The 27,012-nt window shown below is 37.2% G+C and overlaps 1 protein-coding gene across 2 annotated transcripts; it reads left to right on the top strand.

Annotated features, from left to right (window-relative positions):
* Positions 1-1,390: 1,390 nt before the first annotated feature.
* LOC117375425 (ral guanine nucleotide dissociation stimulator-like 1) lies at positions 1,391-24,050 on the top strand. Of its 2 annotated transcripts, XM_033971720.2 has the most exons (17): positions 1,391-1,740; positions 5,234-5,505; positions 8,504-8,548; positions 8,875-9,074; positions 11,301-11,455; positions 11,527-11,772; positions 12,259-12,362; positions 13,107-13,191; positions 15,243-15,314; positions 16,432-16,518; positions 16,947-16,979; positions 17,153-17,274; positions 17,807-17,896; positions 18,320-18,440; positions 21,564-21,851; positions 22,195-22,309; positions 22,398-24,050. In XM_033971720.2, the coding sequence occupies exons 1-17, from the start codon at positions 1,717-1,719 to the stop codon at positions 22,535-22,537; spliced, it is 2,199 nt and encodes a 732-aa protein (XP_033827611.1). In that variant the 5' UTR covers positions 1,391-1,716; the 3' UTR covers positions 22,538-24,050. The 2 variants fall into 2 exon arrangements, with proteins under 2 accessions (XP_033827611.1, XP_055079562.1); XM_055223587.1 differs by lacking the exon at positions 15,243-15,314 and having other exon boundaries at positions 1,393-1,740; positions 22,398-24,049.
* Positions 24,051-27,012: the final 2,962 nt, after the last annotated feature.

Raw genomic sequence — 27,012 nt, 5'->3', positions numbered from 1 at the left:
GGAAGATGGCTTTGTCGGCTTAAGCTAAACACAAATTAAAGCAAATGACAATGGAAACACAATTACTATAAACCCAGTTTTGCTTTGCCAACTGGTTACTGTCAGTTTTGTCAGTGGTTGCTTTACTCCACTGCAGGGGTGGACTGGACATGCATGACAGGCACACAGGCAAATTCTCCCCATAATCCAGCCTTATCTGTAGGCACATCTAAAGTTATAAATCATATGAGTCAATTTGTGTTTGTAACCTCCAGCTCCTCCTATGTTAAAGTATAGACAGATGAACTTTATATACTTTATATATCACATATATCCAATACATGTAATAACTACACACCTTAAATTTGTCCCACTAAAACATGAACAAGATGAAACATTATTACATATTAAGAATGATGAATACATAATTAATACCCTAACACCTAATTAAATCATTGAGTTTGAATCAGTCTATTTGCTCATTATAAATGATATCTTTCTTCATGCTTCATTAAAGCTGTAATAGTGTAGTTATTATAAAGTGTTACCAATTAAAGATATAGAAACAACAATTTCAAAAGCACAGCTTTAGGTATGTAGCTAGTATGGAAATCATTCTCAAAATTGTACTTTTGGCACCAGTCTCACAGGCTGATGATACAGCACTTTAGGGACTAATGTTGAGTAAGTTGAGTGCAACTCAAAAAGTAGGCTACATATTCATTGATTATTGAAGTGGATTTTTGGAGAGAGAAGACTGTAGCATTTACTTACAGTCTCATTATGAAAGCTGATAATGAGCACACATGTAAATAATTGATTTCAGTATACATCATAAAACTGCACAGTAGGTGTATGCTGTATATTGAACACTTGAGAATAAACCATGTGTTGTTTATTTGGAAAAATAATGCTATATATTAACAATAGATATATATTTAGCCAAAGAAAAACGACTAAAATAAAAGCTTTTTTTTTTTCATTTTGGTTGTGTTTATTGCATTGAAAAGCTTATCAGTCTCCATGGAGAATGTTCCAAAGTATGGTTTTAAAGTTCTGTTTCCATAGAATCATGCAAAAGACACGCCGCTGCCAAAAAGTTACTGTACCTTAATGATCAGGAATAGCCCTGTTTATGATTATGATGATGATGATGATGGTTATTATTATTATTACTATTGAAATTTTGTTCCAGCATAGAAGGTGTCCCACGTCTGGTATACCTCAGCTAAAATGAACTATGATGTAACCATAAAAACATCATCAAAAAACTTAATTTCCACACTATACCCTACTGCCCTCCTCATAACACGGTCTCCTGCTCTACCTCCTCCCTCTTTGGAACCTCTCCACGCCCCCTACAACAGCGCGCGTCCCTCCCACTATATAACTTGCGGGATCGTCTTGTCCTGCGCCGTGTCCGTGGGGTAAACTTAACCGCGGGTATTGAGCATTTTTTCCATCTTCTCAGCAGGGCCACATGCGGACACTTCACCTCAGCGAGATCCGGAACCAATCTTTTCTATGTTTATATGAAGCGCAAATGTAGTTTCTACCGATTTTTCAACCAACTTGTTTTTCTCATTTTCACTTTGCGCGTGTCAGTTCACAAGCGCATGAGAAAGCGATTTTATGATGAAGATGAATCCCTAAATCCCTTGTTCAAACTGTTATAAAAGTGGAAATTCTGCTTAAACATTCCTGTCGAGATGGAAAGAACCCCTTAAACAAGCCACTATGGGGAAATGGGAGCTGACTATGGTAAGTAGGCTAAATAATAAATGATTGGCGATATTATGTAAATTTTATAAGATTAAGAGCGATTTTCAAGATTCTGTAAAGTTGAATTTATTTAAACAATGCAAATCTGGAGAAGAAATAAGCTATATAGGCTGCAACCAATGGTGGAAGAAGTATTCAAATTTGTCACTTAAGCAAAGTACAGATAATAGAGCAAAAAAGTACTTAAGTGAAAGTATGAAGTATGAAAAAATCAACTTCAGTATTAAAGCGCATGTTTAAAAAGTGATCTTATAGAGTAAAATGTAAAAGTATTTTGCACATATTTTGAAGTCTTATAAAGCTTCAGAGGTGGTGATTTTGATGGAGATTTGTGCTGAATTACAGTACAGGTGCCTAAAATGTATACTTAAGCACATTCCATCAGTGCATCAATCCACCTGTCATTTCTTCTATTTTTGCACAGAATTACAGAATTACAAAGTTCAGTTCTTTTCCACTATGGCATGTATAACCTATTTTATGACATGATGCATATTTATTTGTACATTTGATACAAATCTTAGATTATCATGCACAACATATACTGAGCAGAAATTTGGGACAGGCTTTTATAGCAATATATCAATTTCTAAAAACAGGAAGTCATAAAATCCATATAAAATAGACCCAGAAACACTGGAACACACACTGCATGGTACAAAACATGCCAAAAGTGCAGAATAACCAAAAGCACATTAAACTGTTGTTGAACACTTGGACAATGGTACTTGTGTAATATTGACTTAAAGCCTGACAGATGAAAGTGGCTATAGACAAATTGAAAGTGTCACTACTGTCACTACATGTTTGTCTGTGTTTTGTTCATGGTGTACTTTGACATTCACAGCTGATGAATAGGCCGTGCATGTAGGAGTCATGTTATGCAATGAATTGGTTATTTAAATGCCACAACTTTTACAGTTGGATAGAGTCATGCTTGGATATGGAGTGGCCCTCTCTAAGCACCTCTTGAGAGTAGAGTAGGTTTAACTCTATCGCTACCACCAAGTCTGCATGTGTGTCTGTTGCAAGTCATTTTGTCATTTCAGTGTGGAGTATGAGTTGTTGAATAATATGCAATGAGGTTCATAATTTAAGATATTTTTACGCCAGTTGCTAAAAGTATAATAGAGAAATCCAAACAAAATAAAAATTCCTAAAATTAGGGCTGTGTTGAAATTGGAAATATAAATTCATCATAAAGTTGTTGATGCAATTCATTTGAAATATTCAAAGAAATTATGTTTAAATGTTTCCTAAAAAAAACAGTGATCAAAAATTGGTAAAAAATCATGATATTATTATCGTATCGTGAGCCATGTATCATATTGAATCGTGAGGGAACCTTGTGATTTCCCGCCCTACCTAGAATGTTTCTGTATCTAGGGCTGTGCTAAAAATGGAAAGATTGATAAATCTAAACAAGGCAAACACATTTATATAATCCCAGTTGTGGAAAAGTAAAATTAATTTAGTACACTGGCATTGCATGTGCTCCTGCAGTAACACTGACACCCTTTTAGGCTTAATATTTTGTACAAACTCATTCCAAACTTGAAATGTGGATTTTTCAATTATCTAAGTTCGAAAAAACAAAAAAACAAAAAAACTGTACTGATCCTGTAGTCCACCTGTCTATGTTTTCAATGAGATGGAAGATCAAATCGAAAATCGAAATTGATCAGTATGGGGAAAAAAACTGATTGCCCAGCCCTAAATATACATTCACAATCATTTGCCAAGTTATAGAACAATAATGAATAAAACAGCTTATCTGGGGTGAGGGAAGTCTGGGAGTCCCTGCTTAGACTGCTGCCCCCGTGACCCGGCCCCGGATAAGCGGAAGAAAATGGATGGATGGAACAGCTTATATTAATTAACAATTGGTCTTCATTACCGCCATTCAATTTGTTGGATTTTTCAACTTTAAAACCTACAAGATTTAAGTCACAGATTCTGCGGTGTCTGCCTTCATTAACAGTGTATCTTCATTAATGATGTGTGTCTGCCTTCATTTGCATGTTCACAAAGCCTGAACCAGATTTTCCATTGGCTTGTCTCCACCTCACCTCATTCATTTATTTGACATCAAACAGCCCCTCCTCACAATAGAAAACTGCATCACGCTACCAGCTATAATTCTATTGAATATGATGTATCCTAGTGGGGCTGTTTGAAGTTTTTTTTAAATGGCTTGTACCCAAACACACAAGTGAATTCTTAGAAATCCAGGTCTCTGTACAAAACAAAAGATACCAGCATATGATCTATTTTGCATCTATCTCTAGATGCAAACCTGTTTTTCTCTGACCTGCCTCTGTTTAAAGCCAAACTGAAAATGTATTTATTTAGAATGGCTTTCAGCACTTAGTGGCCCTGTGACTCTTTATTTTAATGATGTAATATGCTTTGTTGATTTGTATGAAGTTTATTGTTTTTAACGTTGTACAGCACTTTGGGCAGCCTGGGTTGTTAGAAGGTGCTATAGAAATAAAGTTTGATTGATTGATTGATTGATTGATTTTTTGTACAGTGTGATACAGTTCACACATGTACATATGTGATACAATTCATATCCATGTATTAAATTTGATCACATGGTATTAGTTTGATGAACCAAAGCAGAATGTTGAGCTGTTTGTAAGTGGAAGGTAAAGCCACGCTGGTGTACTGCTAAATTTAAAGTGTTGCAACTAGAAACATTACTATGTTTTCATTGCCTGACCTGGAAATTGCATGGAGGTAAGAGTAAGCGGAACTTATGAGGATTCCATGTAGTTTTTAAAATTCAAGTGTCACTAGTTTGAATAATGACATTAAATAATCTTTAATATATTGCATATTAATAAATAAAAAGCTTACCATAAGTATGTTACTGTTGTACTATTACAACCATATCTTTAATGATGGGCGATATATCAGATCCAATATCGAAATTGGTCGGACATTGAAAATTTTCAGATGTTGGCATAAACATTTTGTCTAAGCTGGTCAAGTGTCTTTCCAAGTTTGTCCTGAGTGCATTAGATGTGTATTTTTGAACAGACAATGAGTAATGTAAAATGAAAATTGATGAGCAATTAAGAAAAAAACAGGCTGGCTATATGTTTACACAGTCATGTAACAAATTTTATATCCCAGATAAATACATTTTGGATTTATTTTTACAAAAGTGAAAAATAAATATGTGTCCTTTACTGTAACTTATTAAATCAGTGGGCCTTGCTGTGAATTTAAAAAAATATTTTTTATCGGTATCAACAAATACTGGTTATCAACCACAGCCACAAGACAGGTATCGGACAGTGGTATTGGCTAAAGAAAAATCCATATTGGACCATACCCACCATTTGAAATAACTTGCTTCACTAAAGAAAATTACAGGATTTTGATCAGTGTCTCCTTAATAACCTATAACAACTTTAGTTGTGAATATACTCAATCCTGTGTATCTATATATTGTGTTATTTAGAACCCAGTGCAGGAATGGGGCGAGGAGGTGGAGGATGGTGCTGTCTATGGGGTGACTCTGCGCCGGGAGCCTGTGCCCTCCTCAGCTCCATGCACGGCCTTTGTCCAGTATCGGACATGTAAAGTACGTCGTCTAAAGGCCGCTACTCTAAACCAGCTGGTCAACCACCTTCTGGACCCAAAAAACCAGGACCAAGACTATGGCCAGATTCTCCTGTCCACCTACCGCACCTTCACCTGCACCTCCACCCTCATCGAGCGGCTCTTCCTCAGGTATTCAGAAAAATGTCTTTATTTTTCTCACTTGTTTAAAGATAGATTATTTGCAGCAAATGATTATATAAATAAATACTCTCAAGGGTGTAGCAGGAAATTCTGGCTGTCAGGCCCAAACCACGTTGATGACCAGCACTACCTTTTATTTATGTATTTATTTTTTGATAGGGACAGATATAAACATAGATCAACATGATTGTCTATGATAAATACACATAGAAGACTTTTGGAGGGTCTCTCTCTTTCCTGCACTGGACCCTGGGTAAACAAGTACCCTTTAGACCCCCATTCCATTCCTTCTAAATACCCAGAAACATCTTAAATGTAATCTCTTAATAGCAGAAACAACTCAGGGCACAGAAAAGGGAGTGCCGGAGGGCCGAGCGGGAATGGCGCAAGTCAAAGCTCCAGGTTCATTATGAAATTTACAGAGAAAAGATGCACATGTACAACCACAGTTTATGTAGAACAAGGCAAAGGTATTTTTCTGACATTATTGGAAGTTGTAGTAAAAACTCTCGTATCCTGTTTGCAACAGTAAACAGATTAACAAACCCCCCAGCTCCACTGCCGTTAGAACTAATTTCCACATCTAAGTGCAATGAGTTTGCAGTATTCTTTAATGACAAGGTTCAGGGTATTAAAAATGCCATAAATTCCACAACACAAATAACAACCCAGCACCCACCTAGACACTTAGAGCTGACTCACTTTACACCTGTAACTGATAAAACTGTCCAAGAGATTGTCACCAGTCTGAGTTCATCTACATGCTGCCTCGATGTGCTACCCACTAAATTTTTAAAGTCTGTGCTCAACAGTTTGCTGTCACCACTCACTCACATAGTTAATATGTCACTTCAATCTGGAACATTCCCAAGTGCTTTGAAAACTGCGGTTATCAAGCCTCTCCTAAAGAAGAGCAGTCTTGATGCCACAATATTGAACAATTATCGACCAATCTCAAATCTGCCATTTTTAGGCAAAGTCCTTGAAAAAGTTGTTTACCAACAGCTTATTAACTTCCTCGAAATGAACAACTCCTTTGATGTTTTCCAATCAGGTTTTAGACCCCACCACAGCACTGAGACTGCTCTTATCAAGGTGACAAATGACATCCGCCTGAACACTGATGCAGGCAAAGTCTCAGTCTTGATCCTGTTAGATCTGAGTGCTGCTTTTGACACTGTTGATCATGGGATCCTCTTACAGAGACTGGAGGACTGGGTGGGCATCTCTGGTACGGCACTAAACTGGTTCAAGTCCTATTTAGAAAACAGGGAGTACTTTGTTGAAATTGGAAAATGTATATCAGATAAAATGTCCCTGACCTGTGGGGTGCCCCAGGGTTCAATCCTGGGACCCCTGCTGTTCAATCTCTACATGCTGCCGTTAGGCCAGTTAATACGCAGCAATAATGTGTCTTACCACAACTATGCAGATGACACTCAGATCTATGTCTCACTAGCAGCAGGTGAATATGGACCAGTGGATTCACTCTGCCACTGCATCCAGCAGATCAGTGTGTGGATGCAAAACAACTTTCTTCTGCTAAACTCAGACAAGACTGAAGTTATCATCTTTGGCCCACAGAAACATAGAGAAAGTGTCAGCAGTCACCTCCAGTCTCTCTCTCTAAAACCTTCAAATCAGGCTAGAAATCTAGGGGTAATAATGGACTCAGACTTGAACTTTAACAGCCACATCAAATCAATAACATCTGCAGCTTTTTACCACCTAAAAAACATTGCAAAAATCAAAGGTATACTGTCAAAGCCAGACTTAGAGAGACTTATCCATGCATTTGTCTCCAGTATGTTAGACTACTGTAACGGCCTGCTCACTGGCCTCTCCAAACGAGCCTTAACACAGCTGCAGTACATCCAGAACGCTGCTGCTCGGGTCCTGACTAGAACCAGGAAGTATGAGCACATAAGTCCTGTGCTCAGGTCTCTGCACTGGCTTCCTGTAGCTCAAAGAATAGACTTTAAAGCAGCTCTGCTTGTGTATAAGTCTCTCCATGGCCTAAGTTCAAAGTATATCTCCGACATGTTAGTGCCATATGAACCATCTCGCAATTTGAGGACTTCAGGGATCGGCCTCCTGCTGGTGCCCAGAGTCAGGACTAAACATGGGGAATCAGCGTTTAAATTTTATGCAGCTAAAACTTGGAACAGTCTTCCTGAAGATGTGAGACAGGCCTCTACTTTGACAATGTTTAAATCCAGACTCAAAACAGTTCTGTTTAGCTGTGCATATGACTGACAGGTTTTTATTCTGCACTCTTCTCTTTTAATGTTGATTTTATGATGATTATTTGTGATTATTTATGTTTGATTTGTGTGATTTTAATGTCTTTCTTATTCTGTAAAGCACTTTGAATTACCTTGTGTACGAATTGTGCTATACAAATAAACTTGCCTTGCCTTGCCTCAAATTACATAAAAAAATAATAGCCTAAAATTAAAATTTGCCTGCCTAATAAATATTTTCAGTTTTAGTAGTAGGAAAAACTCGTTTCATGCAAGTTTGAGTATCAATTAGTTTCTGGGTATCGTATGTTTCTGACAACACTAATAACTATATTGATTATGAAATTGATTGTTGAACATTCATAAAAGGCATTACTGTCTTGTATTCCCCCTCCTTGACAGTCATGTTATTAGTCTGTGTATTACAAACAACTCACCTCAAAGAAATAGCTCAAAATAGTCTATTTTGCTGTGACATTTGGAATACCCACTCTTCTCACACTCAATCTCTTTTGCTAAACCCTGCCAGTGCACCCTCCAGCTTATATGTAATAACAATTATAGTTTGGCAGGTATCCATTACTGGGCTATTGCAACAACAGCTATGCCACACAGTGGTTCAGACTGTGGGTTCTTCAATATAATTCCAGTCATTCCATAGATAATAATGAAAGCAAATGACAAACAGTATGATAAGTAAGTTTTTAATCATTCATGCTTGGTTTTCACTGTTTTGATTACAGGGACAGTGCAGTGACAGATCTGGACAATACAAACTGCTACAACAGGTAAGTTACTGAGAAGTATTACTCTCATATTTGTACAAAAGGAATGCAACAGCCAAATGTTTAGCTAGAAGGTGCTTACAAATCCTAGCTATATAGGCAAGTAGGGTACCTACTGTTCTCCATAGCAATGCTTTTGTAGTATTATGTATGACTAGAGCTTTGATTGATGTAAGTTTTTTAGACATAAAAGTAAAAACAATTAGTAATTTGTGTGAGAGTGTTAAACATGAATTTGAACCCATTCGTGTTCAAATGCCACAGGAAGCCTCTTAACTAATGTTTTGAAAAAGAGTTAAAGTGTAATGTGGATATGCTGTCTTTCGCAGGCCTCTGCTGACCTTCGTACAGGCCTGGTTGGACGATTATAGTGAGGACTTCAGGGACCCCCCTTGCCACGCAGCCCTCAGGCTGCTGCTGGACCACCTGACCATTAGCTCAGCCGTGCACTCACACATGCGCATGCAGCCCAACTTCTGCTCCCTGGCCGGGCAGGCGGCAGATCTGCTAAAGAGTTTCCAGAAAGAAGGTGACTGCCACTAACACTAACATCGATAAATTAGATTACTTCAATCTTCAAATCGCCACTTTAATCAGCCAGTTTACTTTTCATGGAAATGGACAAGGCTGCTGTTCGTTTCACTAATGGTGTGTTCACAGTTCACTCTTGTCCTGATTTAGTCCTGGTTGAGCCCAGTTTAGTCCTGATATAAACTTAGGTTGGTTTTGTTATAGTCTTTGACTAGTTTTGGTCTAGTCCAGATATAGTTCTGGGTTTAGTTACAGGTTTGTCCAAATTTTCATGTGGAGACTGTTCAAGTGTGAATGCATCCTATACAGTGCAAGTGTGAACGCATCCTAACCCATTGGAAAGGAAAAGCTTAAACTACAGAAATTAATAGTATTGCATAACAAGAATAGGATGTAAATTGCACAAAACGGGTCTAGTTTTTTTTTCTCAAGCAGGTATCTGTCAATGATCAGAAACACTTTATGATAACTACAATTTAATTAACCCTAATAAAACATGAACAAAGACTTAATTCATAATGAACAAATAGTTATTATTCAAGACTTTGCTTTGTTTAAGCTAATTATTATAACGGTACCCCTTGATCTAAACAGTGGTTCCCAACCTTTTTCTCTCAGTGACCCTAACATCCTTGCCCTACCTTATAAGCTACTGTCTTCTGAGAAAAAAAGAACATCTACTATATAGAACCACATAACATACAATCCCTGCATTAAAATGTGTATCATCTGGTTCTGAACTCTCTTCTAAGAACCCCTGGGGATCCCTTCAGAATCTCTGGGTTCCAACGCCTAGGTTGGGAATAACTGATCTAAAAGGTGATATTTAACAATGAACCACACAAAACTAACTGTGTCATTGATCTCTTTTTGCAATACTTACAGTGAGGCAAATAAGTATTTGAACACCCTGTGATTTTGCAAGTTCTCCCACTTAGAAATCATGGAGGGCTCTGAAATTTTCATCTTAGGTGCATGTCCCTGTGAGAGACATAATCTAAAAAAAATCTGGAAATCACATTGTATGATTTTTAAAATAATGTATTTGTATGTTACTGCTGCAAATAAGTATTTGAACACCTGTCTATCAGCTAGAATTCTGACCCTCAAAGACCTGTTAGTCCATCTTTAAAAAGTCCACCTCCACTCCACTTATTATCCTGAAAAGAGCTGGGACCACGTTTCCAAGGTTACTGTTAGTAATACACTAAGACACTGGCACGGAAGGTTCCCCTGCTTAAACCAGCACATGTCCAGGCCCATCTTAAGTTTGCCAATGACCAGTTTGGCCATTTGGATGATCCAGAGTAGTCATTGGAGAAAGTCATGTGGTCAGATGAGACCAAAATAGAACTTTTGGTCTTAATTTCTCGCCGTGTTTGGAGGAAGAAGAATGATGAGTACCATCCAAAGAACACCATCCCTACTGTGAATCATAATAATAATAATAATAATAATACATTTTATTTGTTAGGCGCCTTTCAAGGCTCTCAAGGTTGCCGTACATACATACATACACAATACAAATTGAACAATGTAAAATGATTAAAAATATGGGGGTGGGGGTGGTAGCATCATGCTTTGAGGGTGTTTTTCTGCACGTGGGACAGGACGACTGCACTGTATTAAGGAGAGGATGTTTTGTGATTTTTTTGGGGAACAACCTCCTTCCCTCAGTTAGAGCATTGAAGATGGGTTGTGGCTGGGTCTTCTAACATGACAATGACCCGAAGCACACAGCCAGGATAACCAAGGAGTGGCTCCGTAAGAAGGATATCAAGGTTCTGGAGAGGCCTAGCCAGTCTCCAGACCTAAACCCAATAGAATATTTTTGGCGGGAGCTCAAACTCTATGTTTCTCAGCGACAGCCCAGAAACCTGACTGATCTAGAGAAGATCTGTGTGGAGGACTGGGCCAAAATCCTTCCTGCAGTGTGTGCAAACCTGGTGAAAAACTACAGGAAATGTTTGACCTCTGTAATTGCAAACAAAGACTACTGTACCAAATATTAACATTGATTTTCGCAGGTGTTCAAATAGTAACAGTAACATACAAATAAATTATTTAAAAAATCATACAATGTGATTTCCAGATTTTTTTTTAGATTATGTCTCTCACAGTGGACATGCACCTTAAGATGAAAATTTCAGACCCCTGCATAAATTCTAAGTGGGAGAACTTGCAAAATCACAGGGTGTTTAAATACTTATTTGCCTCAATGTAGATGCTGAGTCCAATCTGAGTACTACCCAGGAGCTATCCCAGGCTGAGTACTGCCCCGCTGATGACGACTCCGGATGTGAAAACTCTCTCGATCTTGCAGACGTCATGGATTTTGCAACTGTAGCAATAGCAGAACAACTCACTCGCCTAGACGCAGTACATACCAACTTTTTATTTCATCTTTTGTATCCTTATAAGTATAACTAATGACATTTTTTATGCTGCAGGCATTATTCGTCAAAGTGGTGCCTTATGAATGTCTGGGCAGTGTGTGGTCACAGAGGGACAAGGAGAACCTGTCTCCCACTATCAGAGCTACAGTAGCACAGTTTAATGCTGTGACTAACCAGGTCATTTTGTCCCTGCTCTGTCCATTTGTGGATGCTAGCTCTAGTCCCACATGCTCCGACCGACCCAGCTCCACCCCTGCACAGAGAGCCAGGATCATCGAGAAGTGGATCCGAGTAGCACAGGTCTGCACATACCAATTTTTACTACTTTTTTTAAACAATCAGTCATCATTATCTTTAAATGATTTACGTACCACAAATATCTCAGTACTTGTTTATCATAAGAATAAAGTTAATTCACTCCATACTTGGTGGTGATAAGCTACTTCTGTAGCCACAGCTGCCTTGGGGGAAAACTGAATGAAGCAAGGCTGCCAATTTGCACCCCTTGACCACCACCAATCACACACACACACACACCTGCACACCCCCACACACACCCCCACACCCCCCCACATACACACACACACACCACATTCATACCAAGGAAGATGCAGAACTTGGTCCGAGCACAAATTAAAACATATTTAGTCATGACTTATCTGGATCTAATAGCTCTTTTTATTACTAACATTCTCTAACCTGCTACTAGTACTAAACACATTTGCTTGTATTACTTTTTTGTTTATCCCCAAATTTTGCTATTTTGGATAATGTGTTTTCTTTCAGGAATGCCGACGCTTGAAAAACTTCTCCTCTCTCAAAGCCATCCTCTCTGCTCTGCAGTCCAATGCTGTTTACAGGCTGAGAAAGTCATGGGCTGCAGTAAACCGGTGAGTGCGGGTCATGGCCATGAGTTTAACAGCTTTATTGGCATTGTACATAATCTGTTTTTAATGGAGATACTGAACTCTGCTCTGTGATTCTATAACAACAGCCATAAAACTACTGGAGTCAACTAATTTCTGTCTCCATAGTTACCTAGTATGTTTAGAATCCGGTCATGTACAAGACCTCCCTGAAGTGTAAAAGTTAAATGGTTATTATTATGGTATGAATGAGTTTGTGGTCATACATATTTTTTTACTAGGGTGCAGTGTTATTGCTATAGGATGATGTTGAACAGAATGCATATAGTTTTATGCTATATTTTCATTTTGGTGCCTTTTAGACTTTTTAAAAACAACTATTTCTACTTAAGTATATCTTTAGTTCATGCTGTTTAGATATTTAAAGTTCCAGAATCAAATACAACATTGAACCACTCTCTGTAGTTTACCAGAATGGTCAGACTATATATTATACTAAATTTACCCCATGCTAATGTTATAAAATTATTATTAGAATATAATACATTTCACAAACATTTCCAAATACCATGTTAACAAACTTGTCCAAAGACTTAAAAAGAATTGCTTGAAAATAATGATGATACATCCTAAATATATACCGGAGGCCTCTGGCCTGACGCCAAATCATACCTAAGTAGGACAGTTATTGTTTAACTTAATAATCACAATACTCCATTGTTATGACAACCACTGTATTTGACATATCTTTACCTCTTTTTTCTGTAGGGATAGTATGGCCACATTTGAGAACCTTTGTGAAACCTTCCCAGATGAAAACTGTGTTCTGAGCAAAGGGGAGCTTCTGGAAGTGGTAAGTAACTTATTAAAGCTGCAAGCGGCAATGATGGCCCTTGCCACCATGCGCTCATTCCTCCCGTGCACCTGCAACCACCTCTGCATCGCAAACACTCTGCATCGTGAATGCTTCTGTATCATGGTTGCATCATATCGTGACCACCAGTGTTATCGGTGGCACTATAGCACTGAGCATTAAGTGTGAATTATGAATTTAATTTGTCAGCCAGTGCAAATATCAACCTGCCTAACTACGTGTGTATACGATATAACCAGTAAGGGGTATCCCAAAAAACGGATCACTTCTGAAAATCTATGTCTTGAGATGTGGCATGTGAAATCTGAGCTCATTTTGAACAAAAACTAGATTAGGAGTAGACTGATTTTATAAACACACTGTCAAAGCAGTGACAATTTTTTTGATCCAATATGACTGACTTCCTGTTTGTCATAGAGCAGTACTTCAATTCATTTTCAGGTTTGTCTCAAAGAGCTTTATGCCAAAATTTGCTTCCCTCCCATAGAGGTCCACTTCTAGGTGGCATTGTTGAATCATTTTATAAATTTTTTGTTGGGCCAGTCATTTTTATATCCATACATGAGACTTTTTGTCGATGTTCAGCAGGTCAAAAATACGATCATTTTGTTTAAAAAAAGCAATAATTTTGTCAAAAAAAATTGCCAAACACAGAACACTGCTCTTTGCCAGTTACACTTCGTTACTGGCAAGGGCCTACAAATGTACACTAATGACTACCATTGTCCACACTAGTGTAATTTCTGTTTAAAACTGATACCAGCTAACAAGCATGAATGATAGTGAATAAACATAATGCATTTCCTAGATCCAAAATATGTCTGCTATGTCCTATGTGTTTTCACTTATTACAGAAATCATTAATCTGCAGTGACATATTGAAGAGAGGGTTAATTTGAAACTAGAGGCCTCGAGCGCAATGTGTTCCCTTTTGTTCGGTCACCTTCAGGCGCCTGCGTCACTGTCACTTACTAAATCAACAAAATAATACTACTACCTCCCTTTTATCTACAAATCTGCGCTAGGTAACCATGGTAACTTGTATGACTTTGAGCATTAATCACTGATTACACACAGCCACACACAGTAGAAGTATTGATTAATATAAATTATATTATTAAAACCAAAGTATTCAGTTTTTAGTTGGACTTACATTACTGTAACAGGGATAAAGAGGGATAAGAAAATTTTAACCATGTTCTAGTAGGGTTGTCAAAACTATCAAAAATCAGGTAATTATTTACACTAAACCTAGTATTGAAACTAGATACTCATTTGAGCAGTTATTGAAGAATGAAATGAATGGTTCAGAAATGAACACATTCCTGAATAGCTTTAGAATGATCTTGAACTATATCAGAACAAAAATAAGACCCGTAGACAAGTACGCCCATGGCCCACTATGGAACCTACCTGGACGACTCAGGGATTACACAGATATTATTTAATGTTCAATTGCATTCAATCATAAAAATCAATCATAAAAAAATTCATTTTGGTGTCGGAATATGTATTGAATATTGAGTATATTCCTTAGTATTGAAATCAAGCTTGAAATTTTAGTATTATGACAACACTATGTCCTAGTAATTTACATTTTTCATTCTTAGGTTTGTCTCAGGGTTAGAATTACCAAATTCTCAAGATAATTACACCTACACTTACAAAGTCCATGCTATTACCATGACATTATTGTGTGGTAAAGTTAAGTGCCAATTGAGTTATGGGTTATTGTGTTAAACGATAAACCAGACTTCCTCCATTTTACTTCTACAATTCAGTATATAACAATTTTATATCCACTCTAGGACACTTAAGTCTGACCTAGGCCTTTACTTTTTAACAAGAAAACCTATAAACAGGATATCCAGGTTAATGTATAATGCTAGCTTACACTGTGTTTTGTAACTTGCCTGACATGCTTCTGTAAGCCATTTTTCTCCATAACACAAGCATGCAATAAACAAATCATCAAGTTAATGTACAGTAGAGACACTGTGAAGCCTGCTGACTCTTGCTCTGTCTGGTAGGAGGAAAGTAAAGCCAGCATGGATAGCGTGTCTCCAAAGATATCCAAGAGGTGTCCGATCTCCAGGCAAATGGTGAGACGTGCTCCAAGCTAAAATTCAACCCCGTTTGACTCACTGAGAGCTGAGAAGTTGACAAGACCTGTTCTAAAATACGATCCAATATGATGTGGAGCAGGGTATTAACCATGTAAACAGTCTCATAGAAAGATTGGTGCACATTGGTGCACATCCACATTGGTGCACATTAAAAGCAAGTTATTTTTTAATCCAAAAACACAATTTTCTTATGTCAAAACCCATTAGTCTCATCCAGTATGGTCACTGTAATAACTAGAGATAAATATAAACTCCACTCCACTTTTTCACAGACAGACAGGGATAGGCAAAGGGTTCTGTTGTCTCGGGTCCCAGGGTCTTAGGGTATCCTCTTCCTATACATGGGTTTCAGAATGATGACAAATTAGAACTGCTGCCAATAGCAATAACAATTTAAAAGAAAATATCCTGTTTTTAATGGTGAAAAAAGTGTTGCCTGTAACAGGAATTATTTTATATTAGAGGTGGACACATGTGAGGCTTCTTCCCCCAGGCCCCTAAATTTCTGTTGGCGGGCCTGATCGCTGTCCATTTGTTTCAGAGTGATGAAAAAATAGCACTGTTAATATAATATTCCATCTCGGAGTCAAACATACTCACATTGCACCCACAAACAAGAAGTTGAAACCCATGAACAGTGTGACTTAACTGTGAATGTAAACTTAGTATCTTAAAACGATCACACCTTGTTGTCATAGCAAATTGCAAAATACAGTACTTTTTTGCAATATGATCTTGTATCTCACCTAAGGGAGAATTTCAAATGGAGTGTACTGAATAAAAGTGCCACATGCATTCTAAAAAGCCACAAAAGAACTGCATTCACCAGGCGTGAAAGGAGGAGGAGGCCTATCTTTAGCCCCACAAGTCACCAATGATCACTGGGATTATACGGGTCGGTAATAATAGTCCTGGCCACTGTCTTTTATGAGTCATATGCATTTTCTCTGGGGACAGAACATGAAGCCACAGCAGCCACTAATGGGGGTTTCGTGATTCACTGAGGACAGTAAAAAACAAGGTTATTTAGGGCGCACATGTCACACCTACGAGTATTATTTTGTTGACGTGGCATGTTTCATGTTTTTTTCAGAGTACGTCATCTGGAGTGGTACCATACCTGGGCACTTACCTGACTGTCCTGACCATGTGGGACACTGCTCTGCCTGACACTGTGGAGGTAAATTAGGTTACTATAGGATTAAATCTAAAATCTCACATTAGGGCTTGGCAATATGACACAATAAGTAATGACTTATTTCCTCAAATTGACTAATCAGCAATTTTCGATTAGATTTTGTCTATCTATAGACCTGTCGATTTAAAAAGACCCAAGCTGATCATTGACAATTAAAAATGACAGAATCTCAAACATATCCAAAATGTATTCATAGGCATATATTGAAAGATGTTTGTAAATACGAAACAAATGATATTGCACAATTATTCAGTGTTTCTTTATTCTTCTGCTGAAGTATATAAAGATGGGTTGCAGCACATTATGTTAAAACAAATGCAGGAAAGCATGATGACAGTATTTAATAAACACTGATCAATGCATGTTGATAATTACATTAATAAATTTGACCCTTATCTTTTGTTTTATAGGGTGGTCTCATAAACTTTGAGAAGAGACGACGGGTACGTGTTTTTTTAAGTTTTGCGCATGTTATTGTTCAGTAGTTGCATTGCACAACTCAACACTCACTTGTTTGTAATTGGAAGCCTATGCTCTTTATTGTGACGTTTTATGCAACTACATCTCTCACTCAATGTCATAAGCTATCATTGCCTTGTGATTTTTTTTTTTTAAGGAGTTTGAGGTCCTGTCACAGATCCAGCAGCTTCAGGCATCCTGTTCCCTGTATAATCTCCATCAGCATCCACAGATCACTGCATGGCTACAGGGACGCAACCTCCTGTCCGACCAGGAGAGGTGAGGTAGCAGACTGCGCGTCACATGGAGAGGGGCACGGCTCCAAGACAGAACAAGTGTGATTTATGTAATCTGAAGTTCACAGATAAGAATTCCATCCTGTTGTCACACGTAGTGTGACATCCTGTTGTCACACATAGTGTTTTTCATATATATTATCATCATTTAAAAATGTCGATTTTGTTAAGCAAGCCACATAATAAAGCAATGGTAATCTAAAGTTATTCAGTCATTGTATCAATAATATTTGACAATAGTAATCATCAAATCATGATGTGCCAACTGACATAAATCATATCACTAAAATGTTACAATGTGATATCCTATGCTTGAGTAAATATTTGTGTCCTTTTTGACACAAGTTTACTAGCCATAAATGGCTTTATTAAATATTAACACAACTCTTAAACTGAAAATTTAGCACCCTATTTGATTTATAATATACTTTCATCCTTGTTTTGAGTCTGTCTAATTGAATGAACAATGCTGCAGTTCTTGTTCTCTATTGTAATTAGTAGCATGTGTGTTGCAGCTATGAACTGTCCAGACAGCTGGAGCCGCCAGTAGACCTGAGCTCCCCAACAGCCTGGAGTCATCGCTCCATCACAAAGAAACTCTCCTTGTAAGCGCTTGTTTACCTGTTTGAACATTAGCTTTACATTTCACTACGTACACAAATCCACACTTCAAGTTGTGTAACCTGCAGTGTAGTTAATTCACCTCCTTTACATTTTTAGTTTTAAATTGGCACTATGTCATTTTTTAGGTAAATGATCCCAAATCTATTCTCCATGTAGATGTTGTGGTTTCACATGTAATTTTGCATAAAATGGTATAAAACCAAGTATTTTTAGCAATAATAACTTGTAAATTAATGAATTGGAGAAAGACAGATATGATATGTTTATGCCATACTGTGGAACATTCCAAGCAAAGCAATAACATATCCATGAAATAAGAAGATAACAGACCCCTCTACCAGAAAAGATGCATAGTACAGCATGCAATATATTGTTCTTATTTTAATTATTAACTTTGTCCTCAGTCTCCGCTCCATGAGTGAAGGGTCTAAGAAGTTGCCTCCAGACCAGATTAGCGTGTCTTCCTCTGGCTCCAGTGGCTCTGAAATGGAAGATCTGTCTTCTCCGAATTCCATCCCCCTTCAGGTAACACCAGTCTGCTTCTCTGGATCCTCCTTTGTGCTGGTCGTCTGTACCGTCATGTGCAGTCTGTACCGCCTTGTCTATGCTCCACTGTGTTTTGCCTCTGTCAGCAGAAGAATGGTGGACTTTGAAGTGTTTCTTAGAGGCTGTGTTTTGCCTTTAAGCCTCTGCCATGGAAGTCAGCTATTTAGTTAGAGCCAGGAACTGTTATAAATGTATGTAAACGGTCGTTGCAAAGATGACAGTTGATACCATTTAAGTGCACTATATAACTTTTCTGGTGGATGGTTTGCCACCTGCTTGTCTCTATGGACATGCTATTGATTGTCTCACTATATGGCATAAAACATATCTATCACCATATAAATAAGCAGCTCACACCACTAAGCCATATTACGGGTCAGATCTGTGGATAGGTGACACCACTCTTACTAAGATTGCACATTTTTGAACAATAAAACACCTATAACTAAATAATCACAGCAGACTACCCTTAACTATTTTTGGTTATTTATCAACTTGGCAACAAAGTAGTGTTGTCACAATACTAAAATTTCAAAGTTGATTTTGATACTAAGGAACAGACACAATACCAAAGACAGATTCCAACACCACTCTTTTCACAATAGAGTGTTTAAACATTAGGAAATAATAGTGCTTTCTTTTATATTACCATGTGGCTTTATAGCTCTGTGTCTCAGTAGCTCAGGTATATTCCATAATAGTCTGTGGATGTATACTAGTCTATGTGGTCTTATACTTGTTCTGGTACAGCTCAAGATCACCTATTCAAGGTTCAAATCAGTTTCAATACAAGTTTTAGTATCAATTAGTATCTGTTTATTGATACTTTTGATTACCCTACAGCAAAGTATGTTCAAAGGGATGGCTATAAATGGTGTCATTAGTATTGAGTTCACAATGATCAACGGATTGTGGAATAGCTAGTAGATAGCTGAACAAAAGAAAGACAACGTTAGAACTTTCAGAACCTTTTTGATTCTCAACCCACTGTTTGTGTGTTGTTGCTAGCTCTAAAATTGAAATGAAAGCCATTTAAATCTCAAATGTTGGTTGATTGTCGACATATACTGTAATATTTAAGTATGAAACATGAATGAGTGCTCCATTTCTATCATGTGTCTTGAGCCAGTCTTCATTTCACCACCAAACCCTGTTGTCCATTGTTCACTGTTTTACATAACATAGGCTGTACAAACAATAATCTCCTTTTAGAAAGCAAACACCCTGTGGCAGTTCTACTGAGATGCACTTACTGGCCTCAAAACTCAAGATGTGAGCTGTGATGAAGAAATGTCCTTGTATACCCCTTTAAAATATGAAAGCAATTAGCAAGGATTAGGATTTATAATTTTATACATTTGAAGTCCATTTTGAAGTCTGCTCAAGTCTGCACTCAACAGTTTGCTGTCACCACTCACTTGCATAGTTAACATGCCACTTCAATCTGGAACATTCCCAAGACCTTTGAAACCCGCGGCTGTCAAGCCTCTCCTAAAGAAGAGCAGTCTTGATGCCACAATATTGAACAATTAATGACCAATCTCAAATCTGCCATTTCTAGGCAAAGTCCTTGACATCTGCTTGAACACTGATGCAGGCTAAGTCTCAGTCTTGATCCTGTTAGATCTGAGTGCTGCCTTTGACACTGTGGATCATGGGATCCTCTTACAGAGACTAGAGGACTGGGTGGGCATCTCTGGTACGGCACTAAACTGGTTCAAGTCCTATCTAGAAAACAGGGAATACTTTGTTGAAATTGGAAAATTTGTCTCAGATAAAATGTCCCTGACCTGTGGGGGTCAATCCTGGGACCCCTGTTGTTCAATCTCTACATGCTGCTGTTAGGCCATTTAATACGCAGCAATATGTGTCCTACCACACTGACACTCAGATCTATGTCTCACTGGCAGCAGGTGAATATGGACCAGTGGATTCACTCTGCCACTGCATCCAACAGATCAGTGTGTGGATGCAAAGCAACTTTCTCCAGCTAAACTCAGACAAGACTGAAGTCATTATCTTTGACCCACAGAAACATAGAAAGAGTGTCAGCAGTCACTTTCAGTCTCTCTCTCTAAAACCTTCAAACCAGGCTAGAAATCCAGGGGTAACAATGGACTCAGATTTGAACTTAGCCACATCAAATCAGTAACATCTGCAGCTTTTTACCACCTAAAAACATTGCAAAAATCAAAGGTATACTGTCAGAGCCAGACTTACAGAGACTCACCCATGCATTTGTCTCCAGTAGGTTAGACTGCTGTAACGGCCTGCTCACTGGCCTCTCCAAACGAGCCTTAAAACAGCTGCAGTACACCCAGAATGCTGCTTGGGCCAGGAAGTACAAGCACATAAGTCCTGTGCTCAGGTCTCTGTACTGGCTTCCTGTAGCTCAAAGAATAGACTTTAAAGCAGATCTGCTTGTGTACAAGTCTCTCCATGGCCTAGCACCAAAGTACATCTACGACATGTTAGTGCCATATGAACCATCTCACACTCTGAGAACTTCAAGGACAGGCTGTTGGTGCCCAGAGTCAGGACTAAACATGGGGCATCAGCGTTTCAGTTTTATGCAGCTAAAACCTGGAAGAGTCTCCCTAAAGATGTGAGACAGGCCTCTACTTTTACAGTGTTTAAATCCAGGCTCAAAACAGTTCTGTTTAGCTGTGCATATGACTGAATGGTTTTTATTCTGCAGTCTTCTGTTTTAATGTTAATTTTATGATTATTTGTGTTTTGATTTGTGTGATTTTAATGCCTTTCTTATTCTGTAAAGCACTTTGAATTACTTTGTGTACGAATTGTGCTATACAAATAAACTTGCCTTGCCTTTGTAAAGCCAGTCTTGTAATGAAAACTTGACATTTGTAATATACTTAACTACCTAAAAATGTCTATTATTTGTATTAATGTCTCATCTCCATTGATCAATTCTTGAGTAATCTTTGTTTTAACCCTTCCCACCACTTTACGTCCATTTACATCCACATCCAAACACAACATTGTATATGAATCATTACTTACAAGTAATTATACACATTGTTGTAATACTCTAGCTCTTTCCATGTCTATTTACATTTTATATTATTCTGTCTTTTGCAGACCTTCTCCAGCTCTTGCAGCCGTGAGTCAGTCTTCTCCACTGAAGTGTCCTCCCACTCTCCCAGTCCTTCCTCCTCCTCTTCATCAGACACTCACCTGGACTCCCTGTGCTCCCCCCCAGCCTCGGAGTGTGGAGGGGCTCGGCCAAAAGATGGGATGGGATCACACAAGCGCTCCGTTTCCATGACATCACTTCCCGTTTACAACCGCCAAGTGGCGGATTCCTGCATCATAAGAATCAGTGTGGACTCAGGCCACAACAATGGGAACATGTACAAAAGTATACTGGTAAGAATGATTGTCACAAAATGTTTTGGTTGATAGTAGTATACATAGAAATTTGCATTGTTATATGGAACATTTTGAGGGCTTTTTTCTGTTCAAAAGATATTTAAAGAATACTTTGTTTATTTGTTTTTGGTTTGTAAATTGTTTAACGCTTCCAACTGTTTTTCATCATTCTGAAAACCATAAATAGTTATTTCAATTTTAAGTGTGGCTACAAACAAAACCTGTTTTGTTTTTAACCTAATTTATTTTTAGCACATAATAATATATGATAGAAAGTTAAAAGTTTAACTTAAAAAAGTTTTGCAAAATCATGAAAAGTTTTCATTCTCATTTTTTATAGTTGACAAGCCAGGACAAGACTGCCCAGGTCGTCCAAAGAGCTCTGGAGAAGCATAATCTTGAACACATGAACTTTGCCGATTTCACATTAACACAAGTTATCTCATCAGAAAGAGGTTAGCATTGGTTCAAAATTCTTATCAAACATACTTGTGATATTAAAATGTAATAAATTAACTATACTATGTTTCTGTATTTTCCTAGAACTGCTTATACCAGACAAAGCTAACGTCTTCTACGCAATGTCCACTACTGCAAACTTTGACTTTGTTCTACGTAAATATGAACAAGATCAGAAGAAACCACTGAGTTCCACTCAGAGTCTGGGAAGATACACAAAGTAACTGATGGACAAAAATCCACAAAAAGCACTTTATTAAGACAATTTATTGAGAAACTTGTTACTAGAGCTTATAACCAGACCATGGATTGTGACATGTGCTGCCTTCACTGACCTCTTTCACACAGGAACATTGAAATCTGAGGAGCCATTTCATCTTTGCCAGTGGCTGCTTAGTAGCACCTGTGTGTTAAAAAGGAAAGTGGGTCAGGGAGAAACTAGTGGAGATACTTTGAACTGTTGCCACGGGCAGCATGGAAAAATACTTGTCCTACCAACACTCTACAGGGACATTGAACTTCAATGGATGCAAAACATAAAAAATAGTAAAATATAAAGAAAAAAGCTTACTTGGCTTCGAGTGTCAGAGAAAAATGTATTTCTTTTCTAATATGGACTGTATTCAGTCAGATTTGCGGATACATGGAGCAATCAATTTAAAAAAAAAAGATATTCTGTCCCCTTAGAATTCTAGAGTTCTGTCGGCATTCTGGATAGTTTTTTTTTATATTGAATTTGAAGAATCTAGAAAAAATATCACATTTTTCTAACGTGCGTTGTCATTGTGATTTACAACTTATGTTTTCATAATAGGATTCTGTTCAAAGTTTACATTTTAAACTCGCCCAGAAGAATTGACAAGAAGACTGAAATATGAACTGAGAAACTAATACAAGACATTTGTGAACATGTTTGTACAAATCTTAGCTACAGGGTTAGCGATTATTTATGCAAAATAAGACAGAATATTTTGTTGTTTGTGAAAGAAAATATGGTATTTCAAAAATCTGATAATTGTGTTGATTATTATTATTATTTGATTGCAATTAATATTTCAGGCCTGTTCTGATTCATCGAGCATAATGGAACAGGGTCATGGGGTTTTGCTCATGGAAACCTAAAAACCCTACTTTTTTTTTTTTTTTTTTTCCTTAAGGTATATGAATAATGATTTTGACAAAACCCCATAATCTAAGGGGACATATTGTGCAGTAGCTCTCAGTAGCTACACTGAGCATAATGCATTATCTCTTGCTTCATATATTATTGTCATGCTTGTCGACGTTGCGGTATCACCTTGACTTGTACAGACTGGAGGAATGGCATTCTTTAGTCTGACAAAAACATCTGAACTTCTGAAGACTGCACAAAGCTAGGTGTATCTGAGCTATGTTCACTATTTTCTTTGCACGTAGGCTCACCTTAATCTCTTTGATTGTATGGAATGATAGTATGGTGTAAATGAATGTAAGTATGTACATCTTTTGATGTATTTAATTTAAATTTGATTTTTTTTTTTTTTTACAATGTTGAATTGTACTGCTGCTAACACATCTGACAACACATCCATCATTTCAGTAGTGCGTTGTAATGTTAACTTCAGTTCTATGGTAAGATTATTTAAGATTATTTTAAATATATAGTTAATTTAACATACACAACATCTTGAGACATTTGTTCATTGGTTTGAATGTAATGTTCTAAGAAAATAAAAACAAATTCAGTCCATTCAGTCTAACAAAATGTTATTGCATGTCATGGATTTGTGCTATGCGTCTTCACTCACAGAGGAGCCACATCCTCACGCTATGACACAATACCTTAACAGTGCATATTTTGGGCATTTTCTGCCATAGAATATGGACAACAAGCACAATATTTATTTCTGTGTGAGTGATTTTTTATACAGTATAAGTAAGCAATATTTTTTATATTTTAAAATTCTTTAACGTAATGTACATATATAAAATGTGTATCTTTTTAAAATACACTTTAAAGACACAATTGGAAAATATGCACATTTAAGTTTACCATAACCATACTCTTTATGAAGGTAGCCTATATAATATTTCTTATAGTATGAATTACTATATTTTAACATTACAGCCTTTTTCAAATTCACAGTTTAATAGTACAAATATACTTGTGAAGATAGATGGTGAAAATGTTTGAAACTGGTATTGCCTCAGCATAAGGAAAATAATAATAATTAACATAAGATATAAGAAAGAATGAACATGCAATAGCCAGCAACTAGGCCAATTATTATTATTATTATTATTATTATTATTATTATTATTATTATTATTATTATTATTATTATTTCTAGGTATTTTAAAAAAAACATTTTTTATCAGAGTTGGAACTTGATATCAGTTATCCTAAACAGAAATACCAACTACCACTCAACTAATGTGAATTTCAGACAAAGAATGCCAACACAAGAGGTCAGCAGAGAGCTGCACATCACCTCGCATTCTTCTAAGCCTCGTTCTCTGAAGATGTAATCATCCTTTTGCGTCATCCGCTCTTTTCATATTTCCTTTAGTTTATTCCAGCTTGTTGATTCCACGCTTCTAATGCACTTTACCTGTCATTTATTGTCATCATGGCCGGCCCAGACTATAAGCAGACTAAGCAGCTGCTTAGGGCCCCGAGACCAGCAAAGGGCCCTTAAGAGCCCAAACATTTGCATTGAAAATAATATAATATTTAAAGTTTTATTGGACACAGGGCTTGTGTGTTTACAGCAGCCTAAATATCCCTCTCAATTGATTACATTTGTTTTATATCTATAGTAGCAAAATATCTGCTGCTACTACATTTGTTTTTGAGCCGGGCAGAGGTGAGGGCAGCTATGTGTTTACACCGGTGTAAGGACCCTTTATAATGTAAATTAAAGCCCACTGGAACACATTAAAATCCACCAGAAACGAAGAAAAATTGTGTAGAATTTTTCTTTCTTATATGTTTGTCTGCTGTTCTTGTGACTCTGGTGACATTCTGGATGTTTTCAGTCTGATGTTGGTCATATAAACACAAATGCAATTGGTCAAGGTGATAAGATCAGAGTCATAATGTTGTCCAATGTGAATCACCAGTAACTGTGCCAGGAGGCATCTGCTGTCGGGAGCCCCAGAGACAAATTCAGCTTAGGGCTCCCTGAAAGCTACGGCTGGCCCTGATTGTCATTCATAGTCATAGCCACTTATTGTGTACAGTTTTGTAGGCTTATTTTTTATTCACCTTGCACAGTGTTGTGTGTATTGCAGTGTTGTATTATATATATATATATATATATATATATATATATATATATATATATATATATATATATATATATATATATATATATATATATATATATATATATATATATATATATATATATATATTATATAAATACACACACACACACACACACACACACACACATATATATATATATATATATATATATATATATATATATATATATATATATATATATATATATATATATATAATTTAACGTTATTTGTACTACATTTTGTCTCATATTTAATATTCCAAGTTTATTTTATTTTTCTAGTTTACCGGTAAGATCATTAGCCTAGTATATATACTACTACTACTACTATATAGTATACAGTATAAGTATATTCACAATATATCTTCATGTTGATTCTTGACTGCATGTTTTGTTTCTTCTGCTGCTCACTTTTCCGTGGCAACACTGAAATTTTCCCATTGCGGTTTGAATGAAAGTTTTCTTTTCTTATCTTTTTTTTTTTTTTTTTTCTTTGGCCATTCCAATCCATTGAAAATAAAACAAATCAAGAAAAATCCTGCAGACAATCCAAATGTATTACTGGGGGCATTCAATCGCAGTTTTTCTAATGATTGACATTGAATAGGTTGAAACTGAATGGAATATATAGGCCCATTCTGTGCTCTGTGCACTTGGCTGCAGCAGACGCTCACTCAGCACAAGGCTTTGATTCACTTCGTGTGTAGACGGCGTGCGTGCGTGTGCGTGCGTGAGCGGAGATGACGTGCGTGTGCCGCGGGTGTAGCGGTCAGCACTTCTGGAGGAGAAACAGGACACTGCTCTTCATCGCATAGTTTCTCATGCATTATGGATGTTCGTCCGTTCAGTGGGAATATAGAGCAGAGAAAGGGAGGCATACTCTTGACCCAGTTTGGATAAGTAATTTGGGGTCTGTCAGATTTCTGTATTACCAGGGCAGTTGGGAAGATTGTCAAGGATTCTTTGAAAAAATTGAAGCCTGCTAAAAATAGAAGCATGCTATTTTAGCCTATTTTGAAATAAGGTTAGGGCTTATAAGAAACTGTGAACTGTTTTACTGCCTGGCCAAAAAAAAAAAAAAAATTGCCACCAAAAAAAAGGTCACACACACACTGATATTTTGTTGGCCTTTAGCTTTGATTACAGCAGGCGTTGGCTGAAGCAATGTTTCGATAAGCTTATGCAATGTCACAAGATTTATTTCCATCCAGTGTTGCGTTAATTTTTCACCAAGATCTTCAATTCAATTCATTTTATTTTTGTAACGCCCAAAATCACAACAACAGTTGTCTCGAAGGGCGTATTGATGCATTGATGATGGTAGAGTCTGACCACTGCACAAAGCCTTCTCCAGCACATCCCAAAGATTCTCATTGGGGTTAAGGTCTGGACTCTGTGTGTGAAAATGA

This window comes from Periophthalmus magnuspinnatus, chromosome 8 (assembly GCF_009829125.3).
Source record: "Periophthalmus magnuspinnatus isolate fPerMag1 chromosome 8, fPerMag1.2.pri, whole genome shotgun sequence".
In the NCBI taxonomy this organism is placed as follows: Eukaryota; Metazoa; Chordata; class Actinopteri; order Gobiiformes; family Gobiidae; genus Periophthalmus; species Periophthalmus magnuspinnatus.
The sequence above is the reverse complement of the archived record's forward strand: the minus strand, read 5'-3'. Positions and strand labels throughout refer to the sequence as shown.